The 22,300-nt window shown below is 33.4% G+C and overlaps 1 protein-coding gene and 1 non-coding gene across 5 annotated transcripts; one reads left to right on the top strand and one right to left on the bottom strand.

Annotated features, from left to right (window-relative positions):
• Positions 1–467: 467 nt before the first annotated feature.
• LOC112715482 (AP-3 complex subunit sigma) lies at positions 468–9,614 on the bottom strand. Of its 4 annotated transcripts, none has more exons than XM_072204746.1 (10): positions 9,357–9,614; positions 8,860–9,086; positions 5,041–5,118; positions 4,614–4,656; positions 4,483–4,544; positions 3,847–3,943; positions 2,018–2,088; positions 1,521–1,612; positions 1,317–1,388; positions 468–987 (listed from the first exon to the last, which is right to left on the bottom strand). In XM_072204746.1, the coding sequence occupies exons 3-9, from the start codon at positions 5,107–5,109 to the stop codon at positions 1,322–1,324; spliced, it is 501 nt and encodes a 166-aa protein (XP_072060847.1). In that variant the 5' UTR covers positions 5,110–5,118; positions 8,860–9,086; positions 9,357–9,614; the 3' UTR covers positions 468–987; positions 1,317–1,321. The 4 variants fall into 4 exon arrangements, with proteins under 4 accessions (XP_072060847.1, XP_025623035.1, XP_025623039.1 ...); XM_025767250.2 differs by having other exon boundaries at positions 8,860–8,952; positions 9,357–9,589; XM_025767254.2 differs by lacking the exon at positions 468–987 and having other exon boundaries at positions 1,075–1,388.
• Positions 9,615–15,422: 5,808 nt separating this feature from the next.
• LOC112718562 (small nucleolar RNA R71) lies at positions 15,423–15,530 on the top strand. Its single transcript, XR_003160896.1, has one exon. It is a non-coding gene; the product is annotated as a small nucleolar RNA R71 (small nucleolar RNA).
• The last annotated feature ends 6,770 nt before the right edge of the window (positions 15,531–22,300 follow it).

The raw sequence follows: 22,300 nt of genomic DNA, 5'->3' as shown, positions 1-22,300 counted from the left end.
TCAAACTTGATGTTATATCATATTTGTCATGCAATGATAATTCCATTCACCATACAGTTAATCAAAGGGATTATGTTAAAGTCGAGTAAAAGATTAAATTTGTTACTTCTCAAAACACTAGTTATCTTACTAGCAGAAATCACTTGTTCAACACATAAGCATACATATAATATAAGGTTAAGAATGCTGATTCAATTAAAATAACATTTTTAACACTTCTTTCACTTTATTAACAAGAACCTTTATTACTGTTAAAATATTCTTCTGTCAAAATTCAAAAAGTTTATGTTATGATTTCTTCTTGTTGTTTTACATTTTCACATTTTCATTATTCTTCTTGTTTCACCCTTTTACCAAGAATAAAAAATAACATTTAGAAAGAGGGAAAGAAACAAAAAAAAATACAACACTAACAACAAATGAATGGAAATAAGGAACAAATATGAAAAAAATAGAAAGAACATGAAGACAAAGAAGTGTGTGATTCATACACATAATGTTTGAGTGATTTTAGTTAAATTTTGATCAATTTAGTTAGATTTGATTCACAAAAACACTTGAATATGTAACAAAACTGTAATAATAATATACAACTTGTTACACTATCAATGTGGATTACAATCTCTAAACCCTATTATTACCTTGTCTTACACATGCAGTAAGTTTGACCGCTTAAGTTAAGATTATGGCACGCTACAGAAGGAAAGGTATATTAACCGATTAATTGCATTTACACTCTTGTATGTCATCCGCATTCTCACACCTTAAATGTTTAAAAGGTCAATTTGGCTCTCTTAACTTTCTTAAATGCCTCAATGAATCCCCTAAACATTTTTACATGTTCATTTTATCCAGAATAAGTCCAATCTTCAATTGAACTTTGGCTTCATGTACAGCTTCCCCCTTCACACGTTTTTGAAATATGCAACTTTGATAAATGTGTTACTTTTGTTAATAATTGATGGAAAAATTACCAAGGTAATCAATCTGCACATTTGGAAAAGTTCAACATTCTCAACTTGCACATTTTTAAAGTTCAAATACCAAAAACAGAAAATACAGGAGAGAAAAGGATACAGAGGAAAGCAAGACAATCATATTAAGTAACATTTTAACATTAGACATCAAATAACAAATAATCTCTCGGACAAAACAAATGTAGGGCACTGCAAAACATGTGCCGGATCTTCCCATCACACAATCAAATTTGAGGGGAGAAAAAGACCACGTCCTACTGACTTGTCTGATCAAACATATTTCACTTTACAAATCCCTTGTATTTGTTAAAGCATGTAATTCAAGAAGCTTAACCTTACCCAAGCTACCGCGACCTCCAATTAGAAACAGACTTTGAAACAAGATTGATTGCATTGGATGCTGCTTCTAGCCTGCATTATGCAAAAGTTGCACCCAGACAAATTAGTGCACAAACAGAACGATGTAGCATGCCCTAATTTAATTACAATGCGAAAATATAAACATTAAAAAGAATTGTTAAAAGCTGTGGAAAGAGATTGCACTTCGTTATTTCCTCGACAGCCTTCATAACCTCTGTTGAACTTGTCTCCAATACCTGACCTCCAAAAATAATCTCGTCTAGTATGGCATGTATCTGAAGAATTCATTTCCAAATGTAAATATGTGGAAACTTAAGATGCAAAGGCTTGTTAGCTAAGGAAAAAAATAAATTCATTTTTGGAACTTTTTTTTGTTTTTTAAATAGAATTTCCCGAAACTAAATGTGGAACGGCATACAAAAAAGTAACTCAAGATTAGTGAACACATAAACTAAAGGAGTTGCCAATTTTTTAGAATTGGACAGCTTTAATCAAATTTGTGTGTATTGATCTGCATTTGAGAATAGCGATAAAGCTCAGTTATGGCAAACTCCAAAATTATCCATTGAATATCACAGTTTGTAATTCATTTCTCTCTGATAGTAAAACAAAATTGTTGCTATGTGTGTGTTTGTGGTAAAGAATATATGGTTCATGATGGAGGGCACAAAGCATACAACCTTACTATAGTTGAACACAATGTCAAGCTCGCATACATTTCTGAAGCATTTGTCCAATGTTTCAACAAAGACTGGAAGCAGAAAGGACTCATGTAAGCAAATCGCCACATCAGGTTAGCAATCAAGTAATCGACAGTATTGACCACCAGTCAGCACTCAGCAGGAGCAGAGTTATATCATAGTCGTGCAACATAATAGATAAACATAGTTCAAAAATAAATAGAAAAGAGAACGGAATCCTTTAAAACCTATCCACAAACTTCAACTAACATCTATATACCTTCCCTTTTTAAATTGACAATATATTTGAGCTATTGATTGATTTGTTTGTTGAATGCAAATTTTAAGCATTTCTAAATAATCAAAATAATAGACACTAACTATAAAAACCCGAACAAACAAAGGGCACCATTATAATAAAAAAGCAAGGATAAACAATTTGATGAACAAATTAAACAATAATCTGAATACATGGCACAAAAGTAAGATATTGCACAAGTTAGGTCGACTAAATGGGTCAAGGCCCTTACTAGATATCAGAATGCCAAATAATGTTAACAGGAATCAAATTTATGATATTCTATATCACATAAATGAGGATTCCCAATCACCCTGTTTAGTCGGCTTTGATCATTAATAAACTGTCAGCTAATATTCACCAATTGTTAAGCAGAACACTACAGACATCTCTCAAAAGGCAGAATGTATATTGCTCAGCAATACTAATAGACAATTGGTACCGTGAATCAAAGGAAACATAAAGAGGGGATTTAGAAATTGGGCAGAAACCGTTGAGAGAGAGAGGTCTCTGTAACACCTTTCACCGCTATAATGTTTTGAGAGGGAATACACATTCTTTCCATTATTTCTAATATTCCTTTACTTTTCTGAACTAGTTTCACCATAATATCAGTTTGTATATATTTATGTAATTTAACAATACTAGGAATTTTTATTGATTGTTTTAGTTATCTTTTATATAACTGTGTAGGTTTATAGCCCTTGAAGGACATGGACTAGTTAGGAACAGAAAATTTCTTTGTAGGCATCCAACTCTTGTTATTTCAGCTTCTTTTATACTGAGTTACAAATGATTAAATAGACTAGTTCTATCATTAAATCAATTCTTGACCTTAACCTATTACGGATGTAAAGCAGCTTCTAGTTTCTTTATTCATGTGTGTTAATAACATGAATGACAACAATCAAGAACAACCTAAGCAATTTGCAATTATATTTAGAGCATGTATGATATATTTCCTCCAGTTATTTAGATTAGCAGGAGGCCCTAGTTGCCTTAAGGATGGTAAAAATTACAACACATACCTTATGTTTCAAATTTAAGTGGCACTTGCTAACCTGTATGACAAATACTTGGCTATATATATTATGTGATGACTTAATCTGTAAGTACTAAGTAGTGGTAAAATCAGTATTGGAAGCATTGAGAAATATCATACATAACTTCCTAAATTTCATAGATATTGGGCAGGACCTGATATTTCTTCTATACATTCAACTAGAGAGCCTCTCATTTCATGTTCAAATTTACCCATTCAATAACAATATGAAAAATCACATCATGTTTACATTCAGTTTTCAACAAAATATTTATAGTTTCTCTGACACATTCCTTCAGATATTAACCAATAGACATCAAATCAAATCAAACCAACAAGTGGCAATTACAATGTAAAGTTTTCGGAACAACCTGTGGAAGAACTCATCTCTGAAAATATTATTATTCTCTTGGATTTTAACATTTAATGCAATGGGAGCTAGGTAACACGGACAATATTTAATCAATAGGCAGTGATTCAGAAATCTACCTTGTATCAAGTCGAGCATTGCAAGCTCATTTTCAGAGCTATCAAATATCAACACAAAGTACAAAGTTGCAAAATGCTTGTAGACAAGGCGAGAATCCTGAAGCATAAGACAAGTTAGGAATTATTTGCCTTGGCTAAAACATATAAATTACTAGTAATACTAAAGATCCTAAGATTGCCTATTAGGGTATATGCATTCAATAATTTGAGTACAACAAAGTTTGCTGTTAAGTATCAGCTTAATAATCCTCATCCCGAAAGTAAGGGCATCCCCTTAAGAAACTAGTATATCATAATGATAAATATGAAATCTAGAAAACTATTCTTTTGCTCAGATAGATGGAAGAGTGGTCTTAACATCTCAAAAAGCACACATTCACTGTTATGATTACAGCAGTCCTTCTAACTTTAGGTTGAAATCAAGTTCAAGAAAACTCAGAAGCTTTGCCTGTTTATACAAGATGCTACAATATCAATACCACAAAATCCCTTTTACATAAACCATTGTCTATCATACCAAAAAAGTGTCAAAACACCTCCATAATCATAAAATTTTAGTTCTGAATTAAATTACAATTGTAATGAATTTTAAAACAGAAAAATTATATAAAATTATAAGATTGAGAGAGAAAATACCGGGCCAAAAATGGATTCAGCATCCACGAAATTGCTTACATGTTCTGCTCTACTGCACAAGACTGCAAAAAGAAAGTTACAAAAGGAAGCAACTTAGACTAAGTAATCAAGGGATCATCAAAGAAAGAAACCTGAAAAGACATTGCGAATTGCTTCATGCTGTTTCTCCACAGGCTGATCTACCACAACAAAAGAAAACATAGTTTGATCATTGGCATGGAAATTTCATCATGAAAAACACATGGTAACTGAAAAAACAAGGAGGAAGAAAAAGAAATTGCAATTTATCGCTTTAAGTTTGGTTCATGTGCAATTTGACTCATTGAAGATATCAACTGGTCATCTGCTAAATTTTTGTGAAAGAAAAATCAGCAGAAGAAGCTTTCTGCACCATAATTTCATGATGCCGAATTGCGCATTTTGAAACTTTGAAAGTTTATAAGCTAAACTGCATAAAGTCAAAGTTTGGGGTAAATTGTATTATTACTATTATTATTATTATTTTCCCAAAAGAGAATAACTGGATTAGAAATGTGCATGGCATTTGAAAACACGGACCCAAAATTCATAGAATTTGGTGATACGAGGTCTCCCCTGCGTGTTCATCACCAGCACCGCTCTTATCATCTTTTGCTTCTGCAAACAAATATTCCAAAATTAACCCCCAAAAAAAGAGAGAAAGAAAGAAGAAAACAAACAAGATTTTCTAAAGAATAAAGAAGAAAAAAGAACAAATCGCAAATCAAATTAGAGAAGGGTGATAGAAGGAGAGAAGGTATGGTTGGTTTGATTGTTTTGCGAACCAGAAAATATGTAGCAGACTGAGAGAGGTAAACACAATTTGAAAGCTATAAAATAAAAAATATGTAGCAGACTGAGAGAGGTTGCGAGAACCGAACCGGTGGAGTGACTGGTTCAACAGTTCAGAGATTCAACCGAAATTCAACCAGGATTCAATCGGTTTAACTAAATATAAAATAAAATTATTAAAAATTTAATATACAAATTTCGAATATTCAAATTCAATGACTTCTAAACTAATAAAATTCAAAATTTTGTAATTTTTCATAATAACTTGTTCATATTTTATCATTAAGAAATCACAAAATAAAAAATTTCTAAAGAACTTTAAGTTCTAATAAAGTAATCACTAATCAAGTAACCAACAATACTCATCACGTCAACAACAAAAGTTCAGAATAAAAAAAATTTCAACAATAAACGGTTCCGCTAGGGAACCAATTAGGGGTATAGCCAACTAGAGCCAACTAGTTTTAAAATAGGAGGTTGTTATAAAAAAGAAAAAGTAATTCCCCACTATTCCTAATTTTTCAAATTTTAAAACTAAAAATACAAGAGATTGACTTGAGTTGGCTCATGATATAGTTGGTTGATTGGTTCCCTAAACTTTTTTCTTTCTAATAATCAAATAATCAGAAATAATGAAAAATACAAACTTATATAGTAACTCAAACCATCAACAACAGAATTCAGAATCACAACAAATTTTAACAACAACTTTTAATTAAGTATTCAACAGCAAAAACTCAGAATCCAAAAACAGAAAACTTAGGGTGCGTTTGGTTTGCGTTTTCATTTTCTGTTTTTATTTTCGGTGTTTTCAAAATTTTGTGAAGGAAAAAAGTGAAAACACAGGATTTTACTGTTTTTACTGTTTTCACTCTCATATTCAGAAAATCCAAAGAACAGAAACCACTAAGAATAAAAACAGAAAATGAAAACACAAACCAAACGCAACCTTAGCATCCAAAGCCAAGAAAATCCAAAAACAAAAATTAAACAAAAAAATCCAAACTCAACATTCAAACTAAATTAAAAAGCACCTCAGCAACAAACCCTATCTCAGAATACAAAATTTAATTAACAAAATTACAACAACATTCAAATAAACCATAAACCCAACACAGAACTCGATCGACAAAATTAACTCAGCAAAAAAATTCAATAGAATATTCAAATCAACTATCAACCATTATTTCAGAAAAACCACTTGTAAACTATAGTGTGTTTCTAGGTATGGAACCTTTGAAGCTTCTTTCTCAGTTTCACAGATTCAATTTTCTATCTTCCTAAAATAATGGCTACACTTTCTCTCAGAAAATCAGCAACAACACAAATTGAAACAGCAGTGCTTACCGGCAGCGAGGGAGGAAGGGAAGTGACCGCGAGGGAGGAAGAATGTGACCTCAAACAGAGAGAGAAGGGACTCGAAGATACAGGCTTGACACGAGGACAGAGACGACGATTTCAGGGCCGATGACGACAACAGAGACTGGCTTGACGAGGACGACGGAGATTGCGACGCCAACACCTCCGAGCACGACTTCTAGCGACGTCGAAGAGAAGACAAGGGCCGCCACAGAGGAACGAGACAGAGGAGACGAGCGGCGACGCGAGACGCGTTGCGACGGAAGAGACGAGCGGCGAGCAGTGGGAATGGCGACTGGAGCAGATGCGATGGCGGCGTTGAGACAGCGGTGGACATGAGTTTGGCGATGGAGAAGGCGGCGGGGGAGAAAGGGGGTTATGGTTGGGTCCTCAGAGAGTCAGAGAGAGAAACGGATGGGGGTGGGTTCTGTGGGGTTTTTTTTATATATAAATCCGAACGGTAACCCAAAAAACCGGTCCGGTTCCATCTGTTTACTGGTTAACCGCCGATTCATCTGATTTTTTGCAGGACAATTTTAAATATCAACCGGACCGATCAGAAGATCGGTTCCCGGTTAATTCGATCAAACCGGACGGTCCAATCCAATTTTCAGAACATGAAGCAATATCAACAAGCGAAAATGTAAACCATTTGAATCTTCATAGATAACCATAACGAACACAAATTTAAAAGTAATACAATAAGTTTCTTCACCCTGGCTGTTATCGATAGCATTAGATTTATGTAAGATTTCAAGACGTAGGCCCCAAAGAAGCTAGGTGGGTTGGGAGTTGGGGACGCTATGGTTCGGAACACCGCCCTCTTGTTTAAATGGTGGTGGCGCTTCGCGAAGGAAGAGTGTCCACTGTGGAAGAAGGTGGTCTGTTCTTGTAATAATCTAAAGCTGAATGAATTACTGTCCACTCAAGTGGTACCTACTAAAGGAGGACCTTGGAAGGATATATGCTAGCTACAGATAAAGGAGCAAAATATAAGAGATAAGGTGATTACAGGTCTGTCCATGGAGGTTGGTGACGGTCGTCGGACTAGGTTTTGGGAAGATGTCTGGCTACAGTGTGGTTCTCTGAAAGATCGGTTCCCTAGGCTCTTCTCTGTTTCAAGCCAGTGTGGTTCGGTTATTGGGGATTGTGGGTTTTGGGATGGGATAGAGGGGGTTTGGAACTTTCTATGGAGGCGAGAGTTGTTTCAGTGGGAGTTGGATCTGTTGAGTCAGTTACATGAGGCTTTGAGACCAGTGAGGCTAGCATCTAATAGGGAGGACAGAGTGGTGTGGAAATATGATAGACTTGGTATTTTTTCGACTAACTCATTTGTACAGGTGTTCCAAGAAGGAGTCCTATCAGAGGATATAACCAGTTACAGCTTCACGAGGACCATTTGGAAAGGTGTTGTTCCGCCAAGGGTGGAGCTATTCGCTTGGGTTGTCTTGATAGGCAGGGTAAATACTAAGGAGAGGCTAAGTCGGGTTGGGATACTCAATCAGGATGATACGAACTGTGTTCTATGTAACAAGGATGTTGAGCAGGTCCACCACTTGTTTCTTGGCTGTGATTTTGCTTGGAATGTGTGGAGTGCTTGGATATCTGTGTTTGGCCGTCTAGGGTCTCTTCCGGGACTTATGAAGGACCATTTTCTAAGTTGGACGGAGGAGCCGCGCAGGCAGGAGGACCGGAAGCAGCGGTTAAGAAGTTTTTGTGCAATCATTTGGAACATTTGACTAGAAAGGAACAGGAGAATTTTTCAGAATAAGAGCAGAGATGTTGAGGACATCACCAACATGTCCATGGTTAACTGTGACGAATGGAGGAGTGAACTCTCTTCCTATTGTTGATGGCTATGCGTGAGAGGACAGGAGGAGTTCTTTTTTATATTACTTGCTGGGTGTTGATTGTTTGTTTTGGTTATCTTTTCCTTTTTGCTCCACTCTATTGTGTTGAGCTTCTTTGATTCACAAAAAAAAAAGTCTCCATATGGCTGTTAGTTAGAGCTTAGACATCAAAAGATGTAATACTCAGAATTTGTTATACTGATTGCCTTGTACCAAACTCACTCTTTATACACTGGCAACACTGCGAGAGTAACCAACTTATCTCTGATTTCTGTCATGTAATTAACTACTCATAAATTACTATATTGCAGCAAGAAATGAAATTAAAACAACAGAAATTACAACCATAATACATTACCTTCAAATTGATCTCCGATATTGTTTGGCAACTAGCTTCTTCTGAGATACAAGCCTTGAAGTCCTCAAACACTGATGTGGATACTGCAGTGGTCTACTCCATCAACACATGAAAAGGATAATCAGATTGTTCAGCAAACATAAACCATCTTTTTTATCTCCTTAAAATCCAGACATGAAGCAACACGTGTCACTATATCCTTTTTCTTGATGCTTTTGTTTGCTTTCCTGTAGCAATAAGAATTGGCTCATTCTTTCATAAAGTAGCAAGGCCTAATCATACACTTTAATCAAGCTTAATCACACACACTATTTTCACCTCATAAAAGAGACAAAACCAGAACTAATCTAATAAAATAAAATAAAAATTAAAAATTGAAGTAATCCATATTCTTAACAAATCAAGTCATCAATATTCAATAGCCAATTAATTAGAAATCAAGATATTGAGAGACGAAGAGAAAACTAGAAGACAGGGGATCGGTGAAGAGATCTGACCCGCGGCGAGAGAGATCGGCTGCAGCCTCGCTGGAGAGACATTACAAAGCTACAGCGATGGGGGAGAGAGAAAACATCGCAGCAGCGATGGGAGTGATGCTGGACAAAGAAGTAGGCCGCCGTTCCGATGTCTGACAGAGCAAGAGACTGGGGACCGTGGGAGAAGATTGGGGATTTGGAGGAGAGAGGGTATTGGCAGGCAAGGAAATAGAGAATGGGGTCGTATACTCGTATCGTATGGGTATTTACGAGGGGTTTTATCACTAATTTACCAATTTGGGATGTTTAATATTTTTTGAAAATATTCTAAACTGCCGTAACAATTATATTAAAAGACAACTCTATTTATTTTCAGTTCTTAATTTATATTTTTGTGAGATTAAATAACTCTTTTTTTTAATATTTTTTTTTGTATTAATAGAATTAATCTACATGATATATTAAATTATTGATTTATCTGTTAAGAATTAATTAAGATTTAATAATTTTTATTTTGTAAAAAATCTTATTGTCTTTTAAAAGTAATTATTAAGATTTTTTAATTTTTTTTATTTTTTGTTTAACTTTTTAAATACATTAGTTAAATTTATTGTGTAAAGCTAAGAAATATAATAATTTTTAATTTATTTTTACTTATAAAAATTAATAGAAGACATATTAGTGATTAACGTATCATATAAGTATGTTCTAGAGAGAGATTATTGGTAGAGAGACTAATAAATCTCACGAAATTAAATATCAAAGGCCGAAATAGGTATTTTTTATTGAGAGCCTCGTAGTCTTTTAAAAAATTATCAAAGCCGGAATGAGTATTTACTCTAATATTTTTGTTAATAGTTTAGTGACATTTATATCTAAAGGTAAAATTGAAATCATAATCAAAGATCAAAGATAAAATATTGAGGTAAATATCAAATCGATACTTAAAAATTTTTTACGCTCACAAAATGATATCCAATAAATGTTATTGACAAAATAATCTCAAAAAGAAATTAAAAATTTGACAAGCATGTCATTGAGCTTGCTGGAGCACATCTCTTATCATAAAGATGCTGAAGTGGCTACTGTATTTTGATGATATGATAACCTTATTAATGTATACTTAGGTGGTATTTTTAATCATGTAAAGTATATTTTTTGTCTCTAATATTTTTAAATTTTTTTAGAAATATCCCTAACATTTAATTTGATTTAATTTTATCCCTAACGTTTTCGATAAGTTTTAACTTTTTTCCTTATCGTTAAATTTTTTAAGTTAACCGTCAAATAATTTTTTTTTTTCTAGTTCAACCCCCTAATTCTCATCATCATTATCTTCACTTTTCTCTTTTTATCGTTACCATCTCCATCACCCCCAACTATCACCCACTACTGTTGCTACCCATTCACCATTATCCATTATCGTTGTTGCCTATCATCCTCATCATCCTTTATACTTCACAGTCCCCCACCCACTATCAGCACTCTTCACAACTCCAACCCTAGCTAAACCCTTATTCCTACTGTTACTACCATCACAAAGCCATCCTCTTCTCACACTCATCGTAATACTCTAAACCTCTCACTCCAACCAACCATACCTATCACTTCCACCACCACACATTTGCCATCACCCCTCCAAACACTCACCCTACACTTGTTATTCACCACCATCACCAACAATTATACTCATAATAACAGTTGCTCATAAACATATTTCAATATCAGATTTTAAAATGAGAGAGAATGAAAGAAAAAAAGAGAAGAGAGATTAGAAAATGGTGGTTTGATCAATGGTGGTTTGGAAAAGGAACAATTTTGGCAAATTTTTTATTTAACATTGAGCTTAGGCAACAACAGTAACAATGGCAATGACATTCCTCACCGACGTCGCGTCCTTCCTTCCCCCCTCCCCCTCTCTTATTTCCGGCAACAGCAAGGCAATGGTCTTCATCGTCGCTCTCACCCTCTTCTTCTCTTCGATTTGCCTTTGTTCTTGTTCTCTTTATCTTTTTCATTATTCCCTTCCTCTTCTTGTCTTCTAGCGTTGGCAGCGATAGCAACATCAACTCTTTGTTCCGCGGGCGCTGCTATCTTCATCTCATTCTCCCCCTTTCTTCTTATTCTCTCTGCCGCTCATTCTCCATTTCTGGTCTTTTGTTCTTTCTTTCACTATTTTTCAAGTTTGAGTTGTATGTGTATTTGTTTCTTCATCTTTCTTGTTGAATTTTACTTAATTATTGTTAAAGGGTTCTGATAATAAAACACACAATTTTATTGTTGTTGTTTGAAGGGGAGAAGATGGATGAAGAAGATTGTGGTGATAGTGATGGTGATGGTGATGGTAATGGTGATGGTGGTTACGGTGGTGATAGCAATGGCAGTAGGGGGCTTGGATTGGCCAATTGGAATTGGAGAGTATGAATGAGTTAAGGTTAAAATTGGAAAAAAAATTAACTAAATTTTAAAGGTTAAAAATTTAACCGTAGGAATAAAATTGAAACTATTTCAAACGTTAAGGACATAATTGAATCAAATTAAACGATATGGATAATTTTGAAAAATTTCAAAAACATTAAGGACAATAAACATACTTTTTCAATGCACTTTCTCACTCTTTCAACCATGAGTTGCCTTGAATCTGAAAAATTCTCAATAAACCCTAATCCAGAGTTACCCCAAATTTGCATATTGATATATATACACGGTTAGAGCTCGTGGCAGATCTGTTATGGGAGAAAGAACCCATTAATGCAATAAATAGTCAAAAATTCAATTGACATAAATTATCAATTACAAATTAATTTATAATTCAAGAAGATTAATAACAATAAGGCTCACCTAGAAGAGAAATCAAACAGATTCATATACAATAACCAAAAAGAAAAAAAAAACTCACCTCAGTAACCTAGCTCAGCTTGGACCATGGAAGAGAAGTAAGAGGTGGAGTCAGACAAGGCCAAAAGAAGAGCACCAGAGATAGAATAGACATGGCACACAGAAGCAGAGGCAGAAGTAGAGAAGGCGAGCCACGGTGGCGCTAAGACAACAGCTTCAACACAAACAGAGAAGGCAAGGCGGCGACTATGGTGGCAAATGGGCTTGCCCGTCCCATCCTGCTTAGTGTGGCAGTCCCAAATTTCTACCTCGTCCCGTCTAATGGCGGATTGGCGGGTTGGTGGGTCAAATCCACCAATTTTTATTTGTTTATTAAACCATTAAATATTTAATATATATATATATATATATAATTTCACAAACATCTCAATAAACTTATAATTTCAAAAGACATAAAAAAATTATACTTTCTAAATTCACAAACATTAAAGTCTTTATAATTCTAAATATCTAATAATCATAATCATTAATTAAGTTTTTTGAAGCAAAATAATAAAATCGACATTGTCTAATTATCCAAAATATGTAATTAAGCATTGCCCAAATTTCTAATTAATCAAACATAGCTCAAATTATAACTTAAAAATAAAACAGGTAAATATTCCAAATACAAGCAATGTTCTAAATTCAATTATCATCTTCATCCTCGTGTAGATCAATAACATCATTTGAATTAACTTCGAAAGAATAACCTTCGTCTTTTGCAATATCTTCCTCATCTAAATCTTCCTCTACAAAAAAATAAACAAATGTATCAGAAAGACAATACATTATACATGATAATGAACAAAATCACTAAAATAGGTATGTTATAAATATTATTACACCACAATCAGTAAATCTACATATCGAATTTTGAGTGCAAATTACAGCTTCAACATTATCTGGCAATAAACGGCTTCTATATTTGTTTAAAACCTGGGAACCAATGCTAAATGCATACTCTAAAGCCACAATAGTAATAGGAATGCTCAACAAGTCTCGTGCCATAAGTGATAATATTAGAAAACAATGATTATTGTCCTTCCACTATTGTAAAACATCTACGTTTTTATCATTGAAAAACAATGTTGTCTCACTCAAACAAACATCAAGTTGGTTATTTTCACTCATATCCTTTGAAATACAAGCAATATATGATTCGAATCACATATATAAATATATATAACAAAGTAGAGTAATTCTAAAAAAAAAAATACTTACACCAACAACTTTAATAAGCTAAATAAAAACAGAGCTTGTCAAAGATGTCACTTGAAAAGTCATACTTGGAGTTTGATAAGAAACACTTTCCACAATTGTAAAAGAATTATGATCATAAAATTCGAAGAGTTTGTATAATTTATTCTTCACATACTCCACCTTATCTTTGGCACCAATAGGATCAATCTCATTATAGCAATAACTCAAAGTATTGAGTTTAAATTTGGGGTCAAAAACTGTTCCGAATGCAAGAACAACACCATATTGTTTTAATTTACTGCGCCTTTTCTCTTTCTTGTTTTTCTCTCAAGCATGGAAGTGGAACCTTCAGAGTTACTTCATCAAGGGGTTCTTGAAGTCTTAGATCAATTGATTTAACCTTTATGCAATTCTCCTTCTCACTTGAATGATGTATGATTTTGAAAACATGAAAAACTAAGTGCTCATCATGAACCCTCAATATTAACTCACTCTTTTCCACATCCATCAAGGCTTTGTCAATAGATAGGAATGGTCTTCTAAGATTATGGAGGCATTTTCATCTTTCTCCATGTCAACGATCACAAAATTTGCTGGAAAAATAAACTTTCCCATTTTGACCAACACATTTTCAGCTATTGCATATGCATACTTTATTGATCTATCTGCCAATTGGAGTGTTATTCTTGTAGATTTTACCTTTTTAATTTGTAACTTCTTCATCACATACAAAGGGCATCAAATTAATACTTGCTCCCAAATCGCACAAGGCTTTTTCAAAAGTTGTACTTTCAATGGTGCATAAAATTTGAAAGTTCCTTAGATCTTGCATCTTTTTTGGTAAATTTCTTTGAATTATTGCATTGAATTCTTTGGTCATGACCAATGTCTCATCTCTCCTCAAAGTTCTCTTCTTGGATAGCAATTCCTTCATGAATTTAGCATAAAGAGGCATTTGTTCCAAAGCTTCTATGAATGGAATGTTGATGTGAAGCTTTTTGAACACCTCCAAAAAATTGGAAAATTGTCCATCAAGGTGCTGTTACTTAAGCCTTTGAGGGAAAGAAATTCTTGGTTGGTAAGCAATCATTGTTTTCTTCTTTGTTGGAGAATTAATTGGTGCATGAACAGTGCTCTCTTTTTCTTGCTTCTCCTCTTTTACGTCCTCATTGTGTGTTTTAGTGGGGTCTTCATCCTTTTTGCTAACCACTCTTTTACTTCTCAAGCTAATGACCTTACATTCTTCTGTTGTATTGGAAATTGTATCACTAAAACAAAATTTGTGGGTTTCTCAGCAATTTACTTGGCAAGTTGAACTACTTGCACTTCTAAATTTCTGATGGAGGCTCTAGTCTCTTGCATGAAATTGAAGGTTTGTTAGAGAAATGTGGATATATGTTGATTGAGTTTTTTCAGGGCATTTTCAAGAGGGGAGGTGTTTTGTGAATTTTGGGTTAGTTGTGCAGGAGGTGTTTGTGGTTGGTAAGGAGTATTGAAGTTGTTGAAGTTACTACTTCTTTGATTTTGATTTTTCCACCCAAAGTTAGGGTAGTTCCTCCATCTAGGATTATAGGTTTTTGAGAAGGGGTCATTATATGGTGGCTTTAAGAAAAGTTTCATGTAATTTACTTGTTCAACAGACGATGAACTATCTTAAAATAGTGGACCTTCACCTTGATGGGATCCTCCATAAAATTCACAAGTGATTCCTTGAATTTTCACTGTTGAGACTTGCATTTGTCCCATTTGTTTAGTGATCGTGCTAATTTGATGAGCCATAACCTTGTTTTGTGCTAGAATAATGTCCAGTGTATCCAATTTCATCACTTCTTCCTTTATTATTCTTTTGGAGGAATACAAGTACTGATTGTTGGCTACAATCTCAATTAATTCTAAAGCTTATTCAATGGTCTTCATGTGCATGGATCCTCCAGCTGAGTTGTCTAGTGAATTCTTTGAAGTAGGAGTAATCTCATTATGAAAAATCTGTAGTTGTACCCAGTCAGCAAACATATTCAGAGGGCATTTTTTCAGCATTCTCTTGTGCTTCTCCCTGACTTCATAAAGGAATTCTCCATCTTTCTATATGAAGGTATGGATATCATGTCTTAGCTTTGTCAACCTCTGTAGTAGGAAGAATTTGGTTAAAAATTTATTGCCAACCTCTCCTTTTGTTGAGTTTTGAACCACTGCTTGGCTCGGTCCCTTACAGAGAATGGGAACAACCTCAATCGATAAGCTTCAGTAGAGGTGCCATTGGATTTGACTGTGTCACAAATTTGTAGGAAGCTGGATATGTGCAGATTAGGATCTTTTTGAGAACTCTCTCTAAATTGGCAATTTTGTTATACCAAGGCGATGAGTTGAAACTTCAACTCAAAGTTGTTTGCCTTCACAATAGGGGCTACTATGCTACTTCTACAATTTCCAGGAGTAGATTTAATGAAAGACCCAAGAGTCCTCCTAGCATTGTCATTGTTGTTTGTCATGCTTTCTAGCATTGTCTTCTAGTTTTCTCTGATTTCTTGATTCCTTTCTTAGTTGTTTGAGGGTTATTTCTATTTCTAAATCAAATTGAAGAGGTTTTTTGTCCTTGTTACCTTTCATAAAAACACACAAACAACAAGGAAATTGGAATTTTTAAAGTCATAGTAAAGAAAGTTCCAGTGAGTAGCAAAAGAAAATAAAATAAAAGTATAATTTAGAGAATTAATTAATGTGGTAGTTGTCAATCTCAATTAATCCCCAACAACAATGCCAAAAACTTGATGCAGAATTTTTTTAAATCACAACTTGTCAAGTGCAGCGAATCATATCAAGTAATATCATGGTGAGTGAGTTATTGTTCTCACAAGGATTAAAGGACTAAGCAACAATGATTAATTGACTATTCTAATTAGACAAATCAAGAAACAAATGAGTGAATGAGGAATTAAAGTAAACGTGTAAACAGAGGCAATAAATAGGAAACAGTGAATGTGAAAACAACAGTGGTGAGAATGTTAAAGTTTCAGAAATATTCACTCTCTAGGAAAACAATTTTTATGTTCATTTATTTGAGGCGTATAGAGATCAATCACGACAAATCATAAATAATAAAATTCCGATTGTTTGGAAATTTAATTTCTATTTAACCTAATTAATTACTAATTTCTTAGTCAATAATTTAAGAAAATAGGTGAAGCACAATTCTGATTTGATTTCAAATAAGATTTAAGAATAGTCTTTAGGTTGAATTATATGTCACTTATCCAAACTACTCCTAAACAATTGAAACTTACAAGAAAGAATGATTTAAAAAAATTTTATAATCTGAATTCATGTCACTTATTCAAACTAGAGCAATTAAAAATCACAAAATGTCACACACTCATTGAAATACCATTCATAGTTAAATAAAAAAAGTAGTGAGAATGAGTTTTCAAGTTAATTCCAATATTACTTTTTTTCAAAACAATATTTAGAATCCAAAACGGAGTTAGAATGCTTCCCAACAATTCCAAACCTTTAGAAATGAAGAAGAAAAACTCAATCATGAAATAGATCAAAGCATAATCACAAAATAAAGCAAAATGCTTAGATTAATAATCCATAAAAAGATGAATAGAGCTCCTAACCTTAACAAAGGAGATTAGTTACTTATGGTGGAATGAAAACAAAACTGTAAAGTGTGATGTATTTAGTATGAGATGTTATGTCTGTGGAAACATACAACCCTTGGACTTATTTAAAACCTAAACAATAACCTAGAATTCAAATTCAATCAAAACAGAATCAAATCTAATTTAAATCAAATCTTTTCTTAATAAATCTTAACTAACAAGTGATATTTCTTGTAACTGAAATTCACAATTTGGTGCCTTGCTTAGTTGAAATCATGAGCTTGAAACTTTAATCTTGGACCAACAAAATACTTGAAGCTGGAGAAATTAGTGAAGGATTAGAAAAAATTAGTAAAGGATCCAGAGCTCTGGGAGTGGCTTTTGGCCCATGCGTTATAGGCATGATCCTCAACTATAACGCATGAAGAAATAAGCTATTGGGAGGTTGTATTTTGGCCCATGCATTATACTCATGGTTCCCACGTATAACGCATGGAGAAAATTGGCTCCTGGAAGGTGTACTTTGGCCATGTGTTATATGCGTGGTTCATGCATTATACACATGGCTTTTTTTTCCTAGAAGTGCCTTATGTGGCTTGAGTATAGTTCCCTTCAATGCAGGAGGAGGTTGTGTTAGACGCAAGTTCACTATAGACATATATGTATATATTTTTGGAAAGTTCTGAATGTTAGCTTCCTAACACCGCTGAAATCGCTTTATTTGGACTTTTCTATCTCAAGCTATTCTTGTTGGAGTATGAAGAGGTCAGGGGGAGCTGCGTTATATGCATGGTTCAATTGGACTTGAGATGGGGCTACGTTCAATGCAGGAGGAGGCTGCCTTAGACGCATGTCCACTATGGACTATTATATATCATTAGAAAGCTCTGGAAGTTAGATTTTTAATACTGTTGGAAACTGCTTTATTTGGACCTCTATAACTCAAGTTATTCTTGCTGGAGTATGAAGCGGTCAGGTTTGTAAATTCTCTTTGAACTTCTCTGGGCTTGTTTTCAATTCTTGGTACTTTGGGAGGTTGCTTCCTTTTGCATGCCACCTTTCTTAGTTCTCTCAGGAGCTTCTTTGGTTGTCTTTCTTCTCCTTTGTTCTTACATCTTTTTACAATTTTTTACACATATCAAAGTTCAAAGCAACTCGAAGAAACATTGATTAAAGTACAAAAATATCAATTATAACAAAAAAATTACTATAAAAATAATAAAAAAATAACTAGAGATGCTCATGCATTACAACACCAAACTTAAGATCTTACTTGTCTCCAAACAAGAAAAGAACTATGTACAAAGGAGTCTTCCAAATGAAGCGAGTTGAAGAATTGGTTGTGATATTTCAGTGAATGAAGTGATCAAGTGACAATGGAGTAAACTCTGAATTGTGTGATCATGTATGGATTCCAATGCTTGCTAGGCTTACAATTGAAAATCTTAGAACTTAGAAATTCCATTCAGATGATACTATGGAGGACTCTTTATAAGTTTTCACCTTGAAAACAGTTTTTTCTTTTCTTTCTCTTATTATTATCATTATTTTCTTTTCTCAGCTATACTTATTTTGGGGGTTTTATTGCACTTGACTTTGACTCTAAATGTTTTATCTCAAGGCAAATTTTTAAGATAAGTTTTCAATCAACACTCCCAAATCAGTTGGTTCAAGGTATCGGGTGTTGAAGCACCCCTCGAATTTACTTGCTGAAGCCTCTCTGCTTGACACAGTCACACCACAAGCACTTTACTAGGAAACAACTCTTTGAGTTTTGTTTCTTTTAACCTTCCTAACCATTGGTGCTCAGAGCCTTAGGCCTTGCTCTTTGTTTTGGTTTTTCTTTTTGTTTTCTTTCTATTTTTTGGTTCTATAAAATTTTGAGAATATCTATAATACTTTTCTAAACTTCATTTCATATCTTAGAACTCCCCATACAAGTTTTCACAAACGTGTAACCTCATGACATACTCACATGATCAGAACCTCCACTTCTCTTAATTATACTTGCGCTAAAATTTAAATTTTTTTTTTCAACTTTTTTCTTTCAAAAACTTTTTGTTGCATGCTTAAAGATATTTGGTGCAAACAATTTAAAAAGTAAGGTGAAATGAAGAAGAATGAATCATGATTATCAACTAGATGTAAGATATAAGAAATAAAAGCTCAAGGATAGAGTTACCTTCCTCTTCAACATCTTCTAGAGCATAATCTCCAACACCAAATTTTGAATGATTGTTTATTCTCAAGCAACAAAGAAAAACAATAGTAATAGAATTATGAATAATCATGATTATCTAGTAAAAATAAATAAGTGATGCACAAGCTTATTCAATTAAAACAAATGAAATTAAAAATGAAACGAAATTAAAGATAAATAAAAAGTTATCGACGGTTGGGTTGCCTCCCAACTAACGCTCTTTTAACGTCACTAGTTTAACAGTTGATTCTTGCTAAGATGGAAGATGATCATGGTGCTTCAACTCCTCCCTTATCACTGTTAATCTTTTCCCCGTATCTTTATCCAAGAGCTCAATGTGTTCAAGAGAAGAATTTTGTTCACTGTATATGACTTCAAGGAATAGTGAACTAACATCATTTTCTCCCCTGGTGAGAAGCTTTCTGTAGGAATCTTCTTGTTTCTCTAACCTCCAAGCACCTTCTTGAGAACTTTTTTCTTATTTGATGATGCACACCAACACTAAACTTAGACTTGGTGTAAGGGGGAGTTTGTTGATTTCAAAAGGAGGTTTAGGTGGCAAACTCTTGTTAGCCTCTATCTTGGCTTTGGATGCTAAATTTTTTGAGTTTTTGTTGTTGAATACTTAATTAAAAGCCGTTGTTAAAATTTGTTGTGATTCTGAATTCTATTGTTGATAGTTTGAGTTTCTATATAAGTTTGTATTTTTCATTATTTTTTATTATTTGACATTAGCAATTATTGTTGAACATTTTTTTGTTCTAAACTTTTGTTGCTGTTGTGATGAGTATTATTAATGATTTAATTAGTGATTACTTTATTAGAATTTAAAGTTGTTTAGAATTTTTTATTTTATGAATTTTTAATGATAAAATATGAATAAGTTATTATATAAAAGTACAGAATTTAAAATTTTATTATTTTAGAAATTATTAAATTTGAATATTTGAAAATTTTATATTAAATTTTTAATATTTTTATTTTATATTTAGTTAAATCGGTTGAACTTCTAGACCGTTGTACCAGTCATTTTACTGATTCATTGACCAATTCGGTTCTCGCAACCAATTTATATCATTAGAACTCCCCTCCCCCTAATCTTAGAATCCTGTTGTTAAGTGATGCAATAGGAGTCTCTAGATTTAGAAGATTTTTTTGTAGTTTTGTGTTTTGGGCTCTTTAGATCCATTATAAAAAAAATCACTATGTAATTGTTTATTACTGTGTTGGGCTTTAGCCTAAAAAAATCAAGCTATGCAAGCAAAATTGTGAGGTGTTGTCCATGGGATTAGGATGGCATGAGACTTTGGTATGAAAAAAGTGGTTGTAGATGTTGATTCAATAGAAGTGTATGAGGATATAAATCTCAAGCATAATATACAACATTTTAATTCATCCTAAGAGAAATTGTGGAGTTTCAAAGAAGACCCTGAGAACTCATCTTTCAACACACCCTGAGAGAAGGGAACATGTGTGCTGATTGGCTTGCAAAAAAAAGTTTCAAAAGGCACAATGATTTCAGTTTTATTAATAGTATGCCTAAAGGAATGAAATCTCTATATGTAAATGATAGAAAAGGGATAATCACTCCAGACAGTTAGCCTTTTGTTTCTCCCATTGGGCCTTGGCTCCGATGGTTCACAAAAACAAAAGTGTTAAAAACTAAGATAATTGAAGTATAGAACAAAAGAATAAAGTTGCCAAGGAATTTCGGACTCCCAATTTTATTTTTCTCCCAAAAAAAGTTACTAAAAGTGCGATCATACTCGCATTAATACACTGAATCTCATTAAAACTCTACAATTAAGCATGCTTGGGTAAGAATACTATTAGAATGGGTGGTCTCTTAAAAAGTTTTCGTGTTGCACATCTTTTAAAAATTAATTTAGGTTGGTCAAATGACTAACTCACTAGTTCGCTTAAATAAGTGTTAGGAGTTTAAATTTCCCTTCTATTGAGCAAACCCTGAAATAGAATTCATATTTGCAATGGATTAATTTTTAACCTGTCAAGTTAAAGAAATATCGTGGAAAAAAAAGTTACCAAAATAAAAGAAACAAAAGAATAAAAATTACCCGTCCAAGGAAAGTAAGACAACTAATAGAAAGTTTTTGTTTTTCTAAATATTCTATCAATACATTTAATATGTAAAAAATTTAAATGTAGCTTTTCAATAAAAAAATTATTTTACATTGAAAAGCTATGTTTGAATTAAGGTAAATTCTATCAAATTTCTTTTGAAATAATATGTAAGTTATCCTTTACCATGTGTCACATTTTAATTGGACATGTATTTTTAACCTGAGTTACTGTTTTAATTATAATAGGGTCGTTTTGTAATTAAATTATTATTTAAAATGAGTAATTATATAATTTCTTAAAATACTAGAAACTAAATTTATTTTTATTTTTTTCAAATAATTGTTACCTAAAAGAATACATCTTCCATTAATTGAAGCACATTTTCATTCCTCCATTTTTTTTATCACGTAGCTTCAATCTTGTTGTCGTGACAAGAAGCACTCGATCATCGTTAGAAATTTGTATTGAGATGGATAAATCAATGAAGCAAGGAAAAAGTGTCACAGACGCTATTTGAAAGCATCATGTATAGGATTGACTAACCATAAAAGTTTGACGGAAGATAGGGAGGAAGTGATTTTTTCTGGTTATGGTCTGGAACCGACACGGCCCAGACTGGTGAGCTTCGACATCATGTTGTTATCCACGGGAATTGATTCTGCCTCTCAAGTATCAAATGGTGTCGTTTTCTCTGTCATCGCTTGTTACTGTCTACTCTTTATCATCTTCTCTCTGTTGTCGTCGTCGCTCCTCCTTCTCCGCTCTCTCTTACGCGTCTTCTCTCTTTCAATCGAGCTCACAAAAATTAGGTATCCTTTTCAGTTATTGTTACTGAACTTCCAAATTCCATTGTCTTGTTTCTATTCCAAATTCCCTAAAATTTGTAATTATTTGTTCTTCCAAATATTTGGCATATATTTCTGCATTTATTTTCCTATTACTATGCTCTCTCCATTCTTGCTTTTTTTAGATTAAATATTATCCAGCTTGATGCTTATTTG

Source organism: Arachis hypogaea, chromosome 10 (genome assembly GCF_003086295.3).
Source record: "Arachis hypogaea cultivar Tifrunner chromosome 10, arahy.Tifrunner.gnm2.J5K5, whole genome shotgun sequence".
Lineage (NCBI taxonomy): Eukaryota > Viridiplantae > Streptophyta > Magnoliopsida > Fabales > Fabaceae > Arachis > Arachis hypogaea.
The sequence above is the reverse complement of the archived record's forward strand: the minus strand, read 5'-3'. Positions and strand labels throughout refer to the sequence as shown.

What these genes read in the sequence shown, in the direction of transcription:
- LOC112715482 (XM_025767250.2), bottom strand. Translation starts at nt 9,398, where the DNA reads ATGTCTCTCCAGCGAGGCTGCAGCCGATCTCTCTCGCCGCGG. An exon ending in TATCGGAGATCAATTTGAAG is followed by an intron (nt 5,119 to 8,859) that starts GTAATGTATTAT and finishes ATTTGTTTGCAG; the next exon opens with AAGCAAAAGATGATAAGAGC. An exon ending in CTGAATCCATTTTTGGCCCG is followed by an intron (nt 3,944 to 4,482) that starts GTATTTTCTCTC and finishes CTTATGCTTCAG; the next exon opens with GATTCTCGCCTTGTCTACAA.